The sequence below is a fragment of the Opisthocomus hoazin genome, chromosome 6 (genome assembly GCF_030867145.1).
Source record: "Opisthocomus hoazin isolate bOpiHoa1 chromosome 6, bOpiHoa1.hap1, whole genome shotgun sequence".
Classification (NCBI taxonomy): Eukaryota; Metazoa; Chordata; class Aves; order Opisthocomiformes; family Opisthocomidae; genus Opisthocomus; species Opisthocomus hoazin.
The window spans coordinates 113,979-129,793 of NC_134419.1; the positions used below are offsets into that span (position 1 = coordinate 113,979).

A 15,815-nucleotide genomic window follows, 5' to 3' on the forward strand; every position below is an offset into this window, starting at 1 on the left:
CGGGCCGGCAGCAGGGGGCCCTCGTGCCGAGGCGGAGTTCTGTGCTGAGGAAAGAGCTGCAGCTACTAGGACAGCTGTAAATGATACAAGAGTCAATATCGGTGCTGGGCATGCAACAAGTTTCATTACAAATACGCAATTACAATAAAAGGGTGACACAGGAATGCAAAGAAAGAGCCTGCAATGCTCATTAAACCAGGAGTAAAGCATTTAAACATGACTTTTCCCACATTCATTCTTCAACATTCAGAGACTCTTTCAGCAGGAGTTTCACAGATGTTTTCCCCCTGCTCAAGAGTTTAGATACGAAAAGATCCCACTGAAAACCATAAATCTTGTTTACATCTGTAATTGTCTTAAATATACGTCCTTCTCTGCATGTTTTAGTACACTAACACTGCTTTGTATACTAGCATGTAATGTACACCACTAAAACTGTTTCAATGAAGATTTTGAGTAGACAATACTTTGTCCCTGGAACTTAATACAAGTGCATTAAAAACACTCCAAACTGAAGGCCTTTACTAGGCCACAACTCTTTGTGGACAGTTGTAGTTTGATAGCTATTCAGCTCCACAACAGAAATTCTATCAGTTGCAGCTCCTCAGCCAACACCTGAAAGGCACTGCCACCAGCCTCCTTGTTCAGAACAGGCATGTGCTCTCTCAGCACTGACCACCATCAGTCTGACTGCCTTAAAAATTTGAGCATCAGAAACTTCAGCCTCACTGCAAAGGCTGGAAGACAGCAGGTGCCGATTCCAGTTACTACCACTGTCCTGAATTTCAAGTCCTACACTGAACTTTCCATGCGCTTTCAGACTCCTGAAGCTGGTGTTAAGACCTTTTCCTCTTCTCTGTCAGACATCCAAGTGTATGGCAAGAAAAGCAGAAACCAAAGGAACGTCCATCTTCCACCTTCCTTCCTTTCTTACGGTCACAAATCGTAAGGCTGAATTCACCTAACCAAGCTGCTGCAACAAAACTGAAAATAAGCATCTTTGGATAAAGCACGTACCTCCGGACTTGACCACGTTCTTAGAAGGTTAATAGAATGGCTGTTGATCCCCTCCCCCCTGATTTTGTTTTCATAAACATATCTACAGACACACAATTTTATGTACCTGAATTATTCATTATACTTTTACATATTCTCACACAGCATCTTCCAAAATTTATTGCTGGCAATGTTGGCTACATTACAGTGCTTAAGATTAAGTACTAAGACAATGTCAGGATCTTTCCATATAAAGATTTCCATGGGCAGAAACAGTTATGAAAGTACAAATTTCTGAAAGCCTTTGATAAAGGACTTGTAACTGAAGACTGAGAATAGTAGATTAATTACTGCAAAGTTTCTACCTACATAAGATGAGAAAAAAACCTTTGAAAGTACTTTCAACAAAGCAGAGGTAGACCGTAACAATGTGTTCTGCACCAAAATGACAGAAGTCTTAACACAGACACACTGAGCAACTAATTTTTTTTCACAATACATTTAACAGAAAATGTGATTTTGTTTGCTTAAGAAAAATTGTGATGACTCTCTTTCTACAAATACAGTATTTCAAAAAACTGATGTAAACAATGGAAGAATATTCTTAAGAAGTTTTTAGTTTGTGCACATACCCCATTTTTTAACCTATAATCTTAGAAGATCTTTACAAATCACAGCTGACTTAGGGAAACAAGTTGACCAGACCTTCTTCAGAGAAAAACTCCAATACTATTAATAGGATTTCAACCTGCAGCGAGATGTTCTACACTGTCATGCAGTATCACCCACATATTAATTCCCAGGGTGTCTCAGTCTACACTAGACTAGAAATTTTGAAGAATATTCTATTTTGTCTACACAACATGAAAAAAAGGCTAATTCCTATGTACTGGACAGTTTCCTTAGATGAAAAGGAGTGGCACTTGCAAAGGTAATCTGGAATGACTAAAATTAATTTTAGAATTTTCTGTTAAACTTCACGGTTAGATAAAACTTGATCAGTGCTCTCATTCCTTTGCACTCAACACAAAGCCTACTGTAACTTTTTTCCAAACCTTGAATAAGAAATTAATCCCAGGCTTTGACCAAAGAATTCATCGGGCATTTGGAGAGTTAAAAAGAGTAGGGTTTTAACCTCATCTAAAAGCCTGTAGAGAAGGCTTAAAAAATTCATTAGAAATACTTGAGCATTCAAATACACATTCTCCCTTTTGAGATTCTCTGCAAGTACAGTTCTACCAAAAAGTTACTTTGTCCAATTCTATCTTACTCTCTACTAACACGAATAGGCTAGATAAAACTAACCAGCTGGCTTTTTAAACTGTGTTTGACACAACTTTAGACCTTCCTTAAGCATTAAGTACAGAGATTATCAGACTTCCTCCCCTTCAGAATTACCTTTTACTGTGTATTTCAACTGGAATACCATTCAGTCGCAGCCAGGGTGTGTGGAATGTAAATTAAGAGGCAATTTTAAGGCTTTTGTGAAAACAAACAGGACTTCATTCTTCAGAGGACAAGTATTTTCCACAGTTAGTTTTATTCTCAATTACACCATAATCAAGTGTTAGCAATTACTATCTTAAAAGCTACAAAAGCAGGATTTCAAACCAGCAACAAATTTAGGATCAACTCTATATTGTTACAAGTCACTGTCCTATAGAGACCTTCTCTAGAATGCTTAATATTAGCAAGTTTCACTATACATACTCAAGGTATGCTCTATTTCAACTATCAGTGAAATTTTGTCTATGGGATTCATCAATAAATGAAGACATTTTTATACTTAATGGAACCATAATTGTTATTTTCACTGGTATCAATTACTATGAGAAGAAAAAGCTTGTTTCTCAATGTAATATAAAAGTCATGGCAAACATGAACAGGAACAATTAAATACAGAAGCATGTGGCATTGAGTGCATGGATTAAGTAGGGTTCTGTTTGGGGTTTTTTAATATTCTTTTAAAGTGCTTTGTGTGATCCATCATCAAAACATGCTTGTGTAAAGACAGATGCTAGCACGGTTGATATCACAGGAGTACAAAAATCAATCTCTCACACTATTGCTTTGACTTGAATATTCAAAAAAACCCACAAAGGCCCATATATTTAAATACAGATTAGAAATGTTTCTATATCTTTTATATGCAACCAAAGAACATGTTAAACTAAGATTATTAGAACCAGCCTCTTCTGATACAAAGTGACAAAGCCCACAGTAAAGCTATTGCTTTACTTTTGAAATGTAAACACATCTCAAAGAAGAATACGCTAACAGTTTCAGAGATGAGATGATTTGAATAATTAAAACCAAAGCAACTGGGTATATCAACCTTTTGTTGCTACAAGGCTTAGCTCACAAGCTCAGGCTGTACATTTATTCTTCGAAGGACATCTTCTGGCATACAAAAGACAGGATTGACGGCCTTAATTTGCTCTTCTCCTAATAAAGATAGTCCAGCAATTCCAAATAAGGTGTGAAATGGATCCACCTGGGAGAAAAAAGAAAGTTAGTGTTCATTTCCAGAAGTCAATCGGCTTTTCATTTGTATGGAATGCAGCTTTTGTTTGCTATCAAGCAGATCTCCATGGCTGGAGAAGACAATGCAACTGGGCAAACTTTCCTTTGTGCTGACCTGTTGACAGGCAAGACACCTTCCACAGCATACATTTACAATACTATGATTTACTCAGAGATGCTTGTCAATTGTCTGCTGCTAAGATGATTTTCAACTCTGAATTTGGCAGGAAGCACTCATGTGTCTCCATTAGCATGCAATGTCACAGGGTAGCAGCAGCAAAGATAATAAAAATTTTATAAGTAAATTTGATCATCTACAAGTACCACTTCCATAAATTCCCCATTTGCTCTTCAGGAACATTATCATGCTCCTTAATGGTCTCTGAATACAGAGTTGTGCTGTAAAATCTTGAGAGGGGAGCAGCAACCTACTGTGCTAGAAAACTGAAAGGAAAAAAATACTAGGAAGAAAAAACCCAGAAGCGACAGGAACAGTTATTTAGTATCCAAGTATTCCTTCACTGTCTGAACCTTCCCTAAAAGCATGTATGGGCACATAACTGCAATAGACTATGAAGTCTCATGACATAAGCATCCTGTCAGTGGAGTTGATTAGCCATTCTACAAAATCCTATCCAAAAGTACCTGTGCTGTCTGGTGCAGCGTACATGCTCTTTGCATTAGTGGAACCTCTGGATCTTACTGCAAAGGTTCTACACAGCAGTAAACTAACCTGAATTACCAGGTTATAGCCATATACAGGATCTCCAACCATTGATCACAGCCTAGAAGGTTCCAACTACACTAGCACAGCAAATCTTGCTCCTCAGTGGTTTGGCAACCACATTACAGGTGTGGTCAAAGCTCAGACATACGTTTACTCGCTCCTTCCCAGAATGAGTACACGGCCATTAGAGGAGGCATAAAACAAGTAAGTACACAGCAAAATAACAAAAACAAAAATAAACAGTACACTTTAGAAATGGCAAGACAGAATTTACTTGTACAGATGCACAGGCCCAGAAGGGGAGATGGTTCCCCATGGGAAGTGTGCAAATGAAGTTACAGATTCAACTTCTTGATGAAAAGAATGTATGTTCAGGGAAACCCAGATTCCTAGAAGATGTATCCACTGCTACGTTGTCTGCTCCTTTCTGCAGTTCTCTTTAAAGCAAGTAGAAAAGGAAAAACCTGCTGATCTGCAACTAAGAGCTAATAAGCACAGCTACTAACTTAAGTTATGAAGAACTAGCTGCTTGGAACTTAAAGATGACCGAGCTGTCTTATTGTCCAGTGGTTCAACACCTGCAATACAATCACAATGTCAAATCAAAAGACTAGAGCTTAGAACTAATTCAAGAAAAAAAAAACCTCCCTCAAAACCAAACCCTCCAAACCACAAAATACCCCCCAAAACTCCCAAACAAACAAAAAACCTCAAACCAACAAACAAACTCACAAAAAAACCCAGAAAACAACTGGGCTGTTAGAAATTAGCTTCTGCAGGAACAAAGCAAAAACCTATAGGTGTCAATATTTCCATGGCAGTGCCCACTTCAGCCATGGATGACAGGTAAAAGTAATATGAAATGATCACTAATATGCAAAAACTCCCCCAAAGGTGCCTGCATTAGATACAGAGGAAAGGCTCTTCAAAGTTGTTCTTCTAGCAAGACAGAAATAGCTTAGTTTAATCTCAAAGCCAGAAAAGCATTAAGGCTTTAAGTGTTAGGCTTTTCTTGGAGAATCCTGAAAAGGCAAAAGGCTTTTTCTGTACTCCTCAGAAATACAAAAACCTTCCCATTTTAACACCAAAACACCTTTGGAACGACAGACCAGAATTCTCTCCCTCCCTCAAGTGGGAATAATGTATCAGCTTGCAAAGAAATAGAAAGCTACTTCAGTTTTTAATGCTTTTCTGGAGAAAGGAGAAGACATGGTCACTTGCAATATAAACAGCTAAGACTTCCCCTTGACAAATAAGCAGCCAAGTGTTCCATAGGAATTGCACTGAGGTCTCGTAATACTTTTAATTTCATCTGTCCAGCATCCTTGAAAGACACAAACTTTATTTGCCATTTTACCTAGACAATCTCAACTATTTGAAACCAGTGAAAACAGACCAGCTAAACCATAACTGCTCTCTCAACCAAGCAAAAAATCCATACTACCAGCCTCTTCACAATGTTCCCACAAAAGCTTCTTCCTCCCTCATCTAGACATATGCCAGTGAGAAGATTTGTTCAGTGGCTGGGCTGGCACCAGAACTAAAGTTAGCCTATAAGGATTCTTAACAAAAGCTTGTAACTCATTTATGTCACACAAACCCACCGAGACAGCTGAAGACTACTCAACCTGCACTGGACTCTAGCTTGCGTATCGTTTTACAAAACAAAACAACCCACCAAAAACCCACACATCCCAAAACCTCCACCACCAAACACAGCATTTTTAGAGAGATCTTCCAAGTGGTCTCGTGAGAAACGATTTGTGTGGTATGCATTATGGGAACCAAACCAGAATTTGTAAGGAATGGCAACTGACTTCCGTGGGGGATACTGCAGTGCAAGGGCAACACAAAATATGTGCTCCCCAAGTAAGCCTTTGAAAGCAACTCTACCCTATTCTTTCCTTCAAAGTAAACTGCGGGCTCTGCAAAATGCTTCCACCTAGATCACGTTACACTCAAACGAGAAAACTTACTTTTTCAGTTGAAATTTTCAATTAAGTATATTTTATTTAGTAAATGATTATTTACCATATCTCCTGGTCTGTCAGCAAATCCTCCAGTCTCTTCATCCTGGCAAGCCAAAATAAAGCAGCGCAGTTTCTCTCTGTCAATCCAATGTAACCTACCAATCATCTTCAAAGATGCTAGCACCCACCACGAATAACATACATCAGGTAACTGGCAAGCAGAGAAGCAGACTGTTATTTGATTTTGTTTTAAACATGACGTTGCAAATTTTATTGGTGATTCTGCAAGTTACTAGGTGTGCTATCATAATACTGTTGCAGAGAAACAACACTTTAAAGAATTTCTTTCGGGTAAAAGAGAAGGAAGTTCCTGGATGCAGTCTCTTTTCAGAGGACTTCCCTTTTTCAGGAAGGTAAAGTCTCTTTTTCAAACCTCTCCCCTTCTTCAAGAAACAAAACCACAAGAATGTGATTCTGAAACAGCTTTCACCTTCTGTGGGAGAGGCTGAAAAACCACAGCACCCTTTTCAGCAGTAAGTATGAAGAACTTACCAACTAGTTTCATTTTTTTGAAAAAAAACTCTGTCGGTTATCTATTTGCCAGTGGACATTATTCTACATTATACAACTTCCTAGTGTAACGTGGAACACTATTATACCCAGGATTTACATCCAGTAAAACAGTAACTTTTGTACAAATTCTATGGAAGACATCATTCCCAATGTCAGAAAAATATTCAAGCCTGATTTAACAGGATCCTGGTTCAAGTGGACAGCAAGACACACTTCAGTATGTGTACTTTCCTAAACTGAGGACTCAAACTAAGCATAGCTAAGGACTGCACGAGAAGTGTTAGAGACAAAACAAAGAATCAAAATGAAGGCCTGACTTCTTTGAAAAGTTTACTAAATATTTCACAGAAGGCATGACAATTTCCAGAAGTACTTCAGCTTTAAAAAGGTAATCTCTACTGAGGTTTGAACAAACAAAAGAAGCCAACTAATACCTTCTCTGGTCGTCCATTGAGACCTCCAGATGGTAACTGACGTTCACAAAGCCACCAACCCAGCAAGTCAACATTTATTTGATGCAATTGGTCTGTTATAGCCAGAAATCCTGTGCAACAATAGATCTAAAATTACAGACATAAATTTTTTGTGTATTTAAAAAACTAAGTATAGTTTAGCAATCTAAATGCAGGAAATAGTCATGCAAACACAATACAAAATACTCACACATTTCAACTCTAATTTCAAATGACTTCTACTTTTCCATTAGAAAAGTATGTTATCGTGACAGTTGCTTTTGTATAAAAGTACCAGTTGCACAATGTAATTATAGAATAGTATGATTTCACTGATAGAAGACACTAATGCAAAGTTTTGAAAAGGATCCTAAAAGATCAGGCAGAGCCATACAGTTTCATTTTACAAACACGGACTCTCAAGACAGAGTACTCAAACTGGTTTCTGCAGGCCGGATATGACCTTTATGACAATTTTGCATCCAGTCTATGGTTTGTTCCTGTATGTGCCTCTTACCCCAAGGCTTGTGGAGAGCAAACTAAAGACCAAATGAATTCTCTAGCAGAAATAGGCTAACCCTGGTCATTAACTATCCTGACAACCGCACATACATCCAGTCATGTCAGGCTTATTTTCAATGTGCCATGTAATATACATGCACTGATTAATCCCTGTTTATTTTTTCCTGGTAAATAACATTTACAGTGCAACAGCATACTCTGGTCACATTTCACACAGTCACTAAGAAAGCAGCCAAGCATAGACTGCAGGAAACTACGCTATGGACTGAAGCCTGCTCATAATCACATTCCCTAATAAAACACACTCCCAAAAAGACAACAAAAAACACAACAAAAGCACACATCAACAGGGATGTGCCTAATCAAGAATATGCAAAATAAACGTGATATTCCCAGAAAACTTTTTAACTACTGTGCAGGCAAAGGAGTTGCCCTTTACAGCATTTTAAGGAGTATGTGAATAGGCACAACAGATCTAAGCCTCCCAGGAGATGCCAGCTGCAAAAAGAGTGGGTTCAGCTACTTAATCCGACTTCTTTGAACACGAGGACATGGTCCAGCCATTTAGACCATATGGGCAAGGCTACTGTAGATAAAACTTGTAAGATAACATACATGGACCAGTTGGGGTTTTTTTATTTTAAGGGGGGGAGGGGGCACAAAAAAAAACCAACACTCTTTCTCGACTAAATACCTCCAGTATTTTCATGTGCTGAGGTAAATCCTGGCTATGGCATTGCTCACCATAATTATGCAAAATAAACAGGTGATTGCAACAGCATTAAAATATTTTATTAAAAGTTGATTTCTACTCAGAAATTCAGGTTAAGTGCAATAATGCCTTCCAGGAAAAAAAATAGGAAAAGTAGTTCTTATGTAAATTTTCTGCTGGAAGACATCGACATTCCCTTCCATGAGAGATCCCTTAATTTGTTCCAATTATACTACCGCATTCTCTTCTCAATTAGATTTTACTGAGCACTTTTCGGAATTCAGTGTCACTGGCACAAAACACTCTTTAGTACCTACAACAAAACATGATAAATGTTCCCACGTCTGAGTTAGGCATCTCATCTTAAAACTGACTTTCCTCAAAAAATTAATCAAGCCTCCCCTTGAGAAGGATCACATGTCATTTTTATTTCAGTTCATCAACTAATAAATATCAAACATATTATACAATTGACCTTTATGTTTCATTACGATTTGTAGCAGACACAGTGATAGATCTTGCCCAATATCTCCATAAATATCCATTTAAAATTCTCTGAAAATCTTCACACTAACTATTCCAGTACCACTATGCGAAGACTGAAATACAGTCCTAAAAGTTGTTCTGTTATTATCTTCTGAGGGTTTTTTTTCCCAAACTGCAACTTCCCGAGTCTCTACTCATCTTCTCAGATTTAGCTACCTGTTTGTTCACCTATTTTAACTAAGGTACTAGAATCAGGCATTTGGGAAACAAGAAAGGTACATCAGTTGACATCACTGATACATGCTGTAAAGAAACATTTATAGGCAGTACGTGCTGCCTGCTAATTTAAAACATTCCCATATAAAGAAAAACTCACCTGTCCTGCATGTGATTCGGAACCTGGTCTACAACCAAATCCTCCATCAAAGTTCATACAGGACAAAACGAATTCTACTGCTTTCCCCACATCAATAGCATCCAGCTTTCCCTGCAAGTCACAAAATCAACTAATGCACTTCATGTTCTGCCAAGCTCATTAACTACAGAAACTTCAGCAGTACCAAAGAAAAGATTCTGTACTTGTGCAAGTAAGGATTTAGGGCTTACCAGAAGCGCAAGAGTTGCTGCAGCACAGAAGGAGAACCTTGTATCTATTTCTCCTAGAATGTGGGGGGTAGGGAATGAAGTAAGTGTTTTTATTAACAACAACAAAAATACATTTAAATCACCACTGAAAATACGGAACTGAAGTTTAGAATACTTCTGAAAAGAATGAAACACAACTCTGGCCCTCACAAAACCTCTTTTTTCATAGCTCAGAAAATAAATGTTCACATACAATACATTAGCAAAAAGACCACTCAAGGAAACTTAAGTTCACAGACTTACGCATGTCAACCTAGTCATTAAATTTTAAAGATCTAAAAATTACCCCATCTGTCTCCAGCAAATGATCCATCTTCTTTTTGCAAGTTCTGTATATATTCAACAATTTTATTTACATCAACAACATGGAGACTATCATATAAGATAAGAATCTGGGAAAAAAAAGACAGAGTGACAGTCAAAGAGAGGCAAAAATTCTAAAAATTGATTTCTTAAAAAAAAAATTCCTGGATTTATCAAAGACTTTATTTAATTGACTATCAATGCTATCTGTTAAGGTTTATTAAAATAAAAATTCATTCACTGCAGCTCATCTATGTCTAAAAATTAAGAAATTCTCAAATGAAAATATAGGCAATTCAAGCACTCTCTCATGTTTTGTTAATTTTTAACTTCCAGCTCTCCTTTCCAAAGCATAATCAGTTTTATCTGGTTTTATGTTAGCATTATGTAGAACAGAGATCTGATTGTGGTTAATTTTGTAATGAGGTAATGACATCCTAGACTTACAAATCTGTAGTTTGTGCACTGCTGCTACCTGGATATGTGCAAGTGTAAGTTACGCAGCTAGTTACTAATACCACTTACAGTCCAAGCCTGTTAGCAATGATTAGTTTTGAATTATAAGATTTTTATTTCCATTCAATTGTATTAGTTACATTCAATATTAAATATAATGAGTAGAATCAAACTACAATAATTTAAGAAAAAGTATGAACAGTACGATTAGACATAAACTGTACAGTCAACATATTCTGAAAGAATTAATAATGGTCATAGTAGGGAGTACAAAGTTTTCTGAGCTAGCACTGATTTGAACCAGTAAGCCCATTATGACACAATGTCACGTGAAAACAACACTGCTTCTGAACCCCAGCTGTCTTTGTGTTTTTACTCAGAATTTGCCTAGTCTGTGAGGAGAGTAATTAAGAATTTATTATACACAGCATAATAGAAAGAAAGTTGAAACTAAGCAATATTATAGTGCCAATCCCCAAAAATACTATGACTTTGAACACCCAGAGTTAGCTGGAATCTCTGAATTGCTAGATAATATTTAAGTCTTAGGGGAATGCAATAAGGAGTGTACAACTCTAACAGAAAACACACAATTGTAGCATGCTCCTTATAAAGCAAATCAGAACAAACTACTATTAATGGACACCAAAGGAAGAGGTGACATGACCCTTTAAACATTCTGAATATGTAGGTAGGACTAAACGGTATTTGCTCACTAAGAACATGCGTGCTCGTTAAAACACGCTGGTTAGGTTTAACACAAAAATTTTACATCAGTACTTGCTAACACTTTTCAAATCGCACATCTAGAGCTGCGTTCAGTTAACATGAAAATATCTTCTAGTAATATCGAGCATTTATTTAAGAACTAACATCTCTAATATGTAACAGTAAACAACCTCAAATTGGATCCCCTTCTTATACTGGATTAGCATTTGTGAAAGGAGTTTGATTGGACAGTTTGGAAAAGCTCAAATGTCACAGCCTAAAGAAACATTCGATTCCCAGTGTGGTGCTGCAAAAGGTGGTGCATCAGGATTCCAACACCTTGTTTTCAGACTACTTTAATTCAAGAGCTAAAGTGGTGATAAATATCAACTTTAGAGTGATAGTACTTGCCAATACTCATCACTGACCAAGAAAACAGCATTCTTCTGTCCTACCTAACAGTTTCAAATCCAAGACCTTAAATGCAGCCCACTTTGTTCCCAAAACAGGATGCCATCTTATTTATTTGTAACACCATTTCAATATTTCTTCCACAAGATTGGACTAGAGATAGATTATACGAGCAATCAAGCAATTGTTCAGAAGCGTGTCAGCCTTTTCGTACTTTTTTTCCATGATGGTTTGCATGAGAAGGAGAACAACAATTTAAAGAAAATGACACCAGAGATAGTGAAAAATTAAAACTATAAAGCAGATAGTTATGGTGAAAAAATAAGATTGAGAATTACTTTTTCCTCAGTGGAAGAGTACACACCAAATAAATACATAAAAATGCTCAACAGACTGGTATAATATTTAAGTTATACACAAAATAAGCAGATTTGAGGAACACAACAAGAACTGGCTACTAGAATGTTTCTTTTGTACAGTACTAAAGTGTAAACACACTATGCATAATTATATGTATTAGATATATATTTATGTAAATAGTACAAAATTATTAACATGTTAGATAGCAATCATAATATATAGTAATATACACATTACAAAATTAAATCCCAGATTTTACTCTTACTCTGGTCACACGTCTTTCATCTCAATCTACACTAAGAAAAATTAATAAAATACAAAATTATCTACAAACAACTTCAGTAAAACCTGGAGCTAATAAGTATTTCAAGAACATTACAAATTTTATCAAGAATGCAGCCACCATTAAATGATCATTACAAGCACATTCCAAAACCTGACAATTTTTTAGGAAATGATACAGCTAAATTCTAAAGTTTTGGCCATTAGATTTTTTTTTTTTTAATACAGCACTGAAACAGTTTTTGTCCCTGGCATCCAACAGTACCTGGTTCATAAATCTGCAATCATCAAAAATCATTAGTTACAACTTTTCTTTTTAAATTACCCTGCTACATTTACCTGGACAGCACTGAGGGTATACAGAAGATGAGGATCATGACCTATGCTGGCACTTATTCCACCACATTCATGTTGACAAGATTTGATGAATGCCAGAATTTCTTCTTTGTTCATTCGGTGCAGCTGCCCCATGAGATCCATTGCTGTCAGCCCCCAGTAAACACCACTCATCCTCAAATATTCCGACATACAGTATTCCTAAGTAGTGCATTATTTTAGTTCTTTATCACATAAGCACATCATCAACATAGAGCAATGAAAATACATCATTTACCATTTACAAACAATCTGTAATATGTCAACTATTTCCACCCCATTAACAACTTAATACGTATCAGCCACTCACAAATATTCTGTACGTCATGCGTGTCTGTACATACACATGCGCACATTCAGGCACATGCACATGTATAGATCTACACATACTGCGCTCCCTTCCTCCCCTGTATTTTCTAGTTCAAAGTATCAAGCTCAATGTAGAATTAAACACCTACAAGTAGCTAGGCACCAATTCACTTCAGATCATCAGTTATTATCTTGGCATGCAATCTATCACTCAAATTACCACCCCAACTAGTCTCAAAAATAACAAGCCTAACATTTAATGAAACTTACTTCCAAGTGCCAAAACTGCCACAATCTAAAGTCACATTAGGAAATCAAATCTCATATTGAAGTCTCTTACATTGGTTACATCACCTACACTACCTATAAACATTAGTTTCTACATGCAGGACTTCTTAAGCACAAGAATAACATCATAAGCAATAGTGCTCAGAGTTCTTTTGTGGACAGTAAAGACAACTGCAACTTTTCTTCAGACATAAGCAGTTACTGTCATTTTTCACCTGCTGGAACTGGAATTCTATTATGGGCTACATCTGATAACCTATGACTATAGAACTGATGCTAATTAAAGTGTTTATCAAACCCAGTAAGCATGAAGCAGTGCTGTGGTGAGATTCAGTATGCTGTCCCATCAAAAGAACGTGTAAATGCAGCTATACTCCTTGTGCATTCTAGTGGATGAAGAAGCAACAAGTAGTTTATTTCCCAGGTCTCGAAGTAATTCTAGAGCTAAACCAATAATGTTCAAATTTATACTCAGAAAATACCTGCCAAAACTCATCACAGACCTAGGGAAATTAACAAAGACATCTCTCCCTTATAGCTTGGATTGCAAAGCAAGAAACAATTCGCTCGTGAGCATGCATCTAACCCTTAACTCTGAGCAAGTCAATAAGGACCACAGCTGTACTGAAACAAATCTTATACCTACATAATCATCTTTCTTTGTTCCATATGAAGCTATATAGTCCGCATGTTTCTCCGAAAGCAGTGTGCTTGGGGCATCAGATTTTAATAGAACATCCTTCTGCGGTGTCCCCTGCAAAAAGCACCAACAAGGCGTCAGTCGCGTCGTCAGTTCGAGAGGTTTTGGTACCTCGGTACGGCACAGCCAGCGCTGGCAGCAGCAGCTGCTGGGTAACCGACACCTCTTCCTCTGACCGGAACGCAGGGCGGATCGCCTGCCTTGCAGCGCCGCTCGAGCCGCACCCTTCCCAGGGAGAGGGTTCAAACAAGATCTTTCCACAAAGCTGAGTAAACCCACCAGCTCGCCAGAAATAAGCTCCACGACCGGAAGAAGAGGCCCTCCCCTGCGCGCGCGAAGGACGCCGCGCCCCTCGCCGCAGAGGCCCCGGCCGGACGCACAGCCCGGGGCCGCCGCACAGCCCCGCCTCGCCGTCCTGCCATCCCAGCCGCGGCCCGGGCGGGCGGCAGGCGCGCTCCCGAGTCCACCCCAGAACCGGAGCTGCGAGGGCCACCGGCGTCGAGACCGGGGCCGCCGCAGGCTCTAGGCCGCGCCGCCCTCCCGGCCCACGGAGCACAGCTAGGCGGCTGGAAATCTACGCTTCGCCCCAGAGGCAAAGGCACGGACTCCGTCGGCCCGCCAAACCGAACCCCCTCCCCGCCGCGGCGAGCGACACCCACCATGTTCGCCTCTCGCACCGGAAGGAGCGTCGTGCTGCGGCACGGGGCGGGGCGAGAGGTGGCGCCAGCAGGGCCCAGCTATAGGTGCCCGCGCGCCGCCCACCGGTATGCGCGATTCTGTCCTGTGGCCGTGCTGGGGCAAGGCAGCGCCTACGCTAGTACCGTCTGCAGGCTGTGCCGTGCGCAAGGGCCCTCGGCTGCCCAGAGGTGCCGGTGCGGCCCAGCCCAGCCGCTGTCGGCGCCCGGGAGGGTGGCGGGTCGCTCCCATGGCGGGGAGCAGGGCCGTGCCGTGCCGTGCCGTGCCGTGCCTCTCCCGTAGCGGGGCCGCGGCCGTCCCCGAGGCCGTGCTGCAGGGCCGGTGCCGCACAGCGCCTGGGAACCGGCCGCCGTGCCCCCTCGAGCTGTGTGTGTGTGCGGAGGCGTTCAGACTTGCTGCAGCTAAAGGTTATCGTAAAACAGGTGAGGGAGTAAACTTAAAGCCTAGTAACTCCAGCTGTGCCCTCTCTTGCACCGCAGCAAGCAGGACGACATTTAGAAATAGCTTCAGTTTCTTTCGGATACCTCAGTTCTATGGAAAAGCAAATCCAAGAATTTAGTCAGGGAGCAGGTAAGGATAGCGGTCCTTGTGTTCCAAAAACCCCCTTTGCTTCCTAATTAAAACTGGCTAGGATGATTTTGCTATTGATTACCAACACTTAATGCTGGCACATGTCCCCCACAGAACCACAGCAGGCAGGAACAACAGTTGGATTCTGTACGAGAAATACTATGTGTAATGCTGGCTTGCACAGAACAGTGAAAAATAAGGTCTATTTTTTACACAAGTTAAATACTTATCAAGGATGTTGCATTATTGGTCTTCCTGCAGGTAAATAAGTTGGTGATTTATACTGATTAAACACTTTATTTATAAAGAATTAATTTCCCAGGTGGCCTACCTGTGAAGTAAGCATTGCAAAACTGATACCTGATGACAGTAATTATACCATCCAGCACTAAATTTAGATGATAGATGAAAAGACACTAGAGGGAGGCAGGGATGTGTTGGTGAGAAATTGCAAATTAATTCACACAACTGTGATCTTGAGATCATCAGGTGCAACCCACCTGCCCAAGCAGGGTCAGCTAGAGCAGGTTGTCCAAGACTGTGTCCATTTGAGTATTTCCACAGACGGGAAACTCCACAACCTCTGCCCGTGTACAACATCCCTCGCAATCACAGAATCACAGAATGGTAGGGGTTGGAAGGGACCTCTGTGGGTCATCTAGTCCAACCCCCCTGCCGAAGCAGGGTCACCTACAGCAGGCTGCACAGGACCTTGTCCAGGCGGGTCTGGAATATCTCCAGAGAAGGAGAT

At 39.7% G+C, this 15,815-nt stretch overlaps 1 protein-coding gene and 1 non-coding gene across 2 annotated transcripts; both read right to left on the reverse strand.

Annotated features, from left to right (window-relative positions):
• Positions 1-102: 102 nt before the first annotated feature.
• Positions 103-14,499, reverse strand: RABGGTB (Rab geranylgeranyltransferase subunit beta). Its single transcript, XM_075424197.1, has 9 exons — positions 14,458-14,499; positions 13,745-13,852; positions 12,466-12,663; positions 9,893-9,998; positions 9,568-9,620; positions 9,338-9,448; positions 7,224-7,349; positions 6,278-6,427; positions 103-3,490 (listed from the first exon to the last, which is right to left on the reverse strand). Exons 1-9 carry the CDS (start codon positions 14,458-14,460, stop codon positions 3,350-3,352), a joined length of 996 nt encoding a protein of 331 aa, XP_075280312.1. The 5' UTR covers positions 14,461-14,499; the 3' UTR covers positions 103-3,349.
• On the reverse strand, positions 13,520-13,602 carry LOC142361821 (small nucleolar RNA SNORD45). The gene has a single exon (XR_012764439.1). It is a non-coding gene; the product is annotated as a small nucleolar RNA SNORD45 (small nucleolar RNA).
• Positions 14,500-15,815: the final 1,316 nt, after the last annotated feature.

Excerpts from the sequence above, each read along its gene's own strand:
- RABGGTB (XM_075424197.1), bottom strand. Across the intron at positions 9,621-9,892 it reads ATTTGCTGGAGACAGATGGG|GAGAAATAGATACAAGGTTC; the intron begins GTAATTTTTAGA and ends CCCACATTCTAG. Across the intron at positions 7,350-9,337 it reads CCGAATCACATGCAGGACAG|ATCTATTGTTGCACAGGATT; the intron begins GTGAGTTTTTCT and ends CTGTAATTTTAG.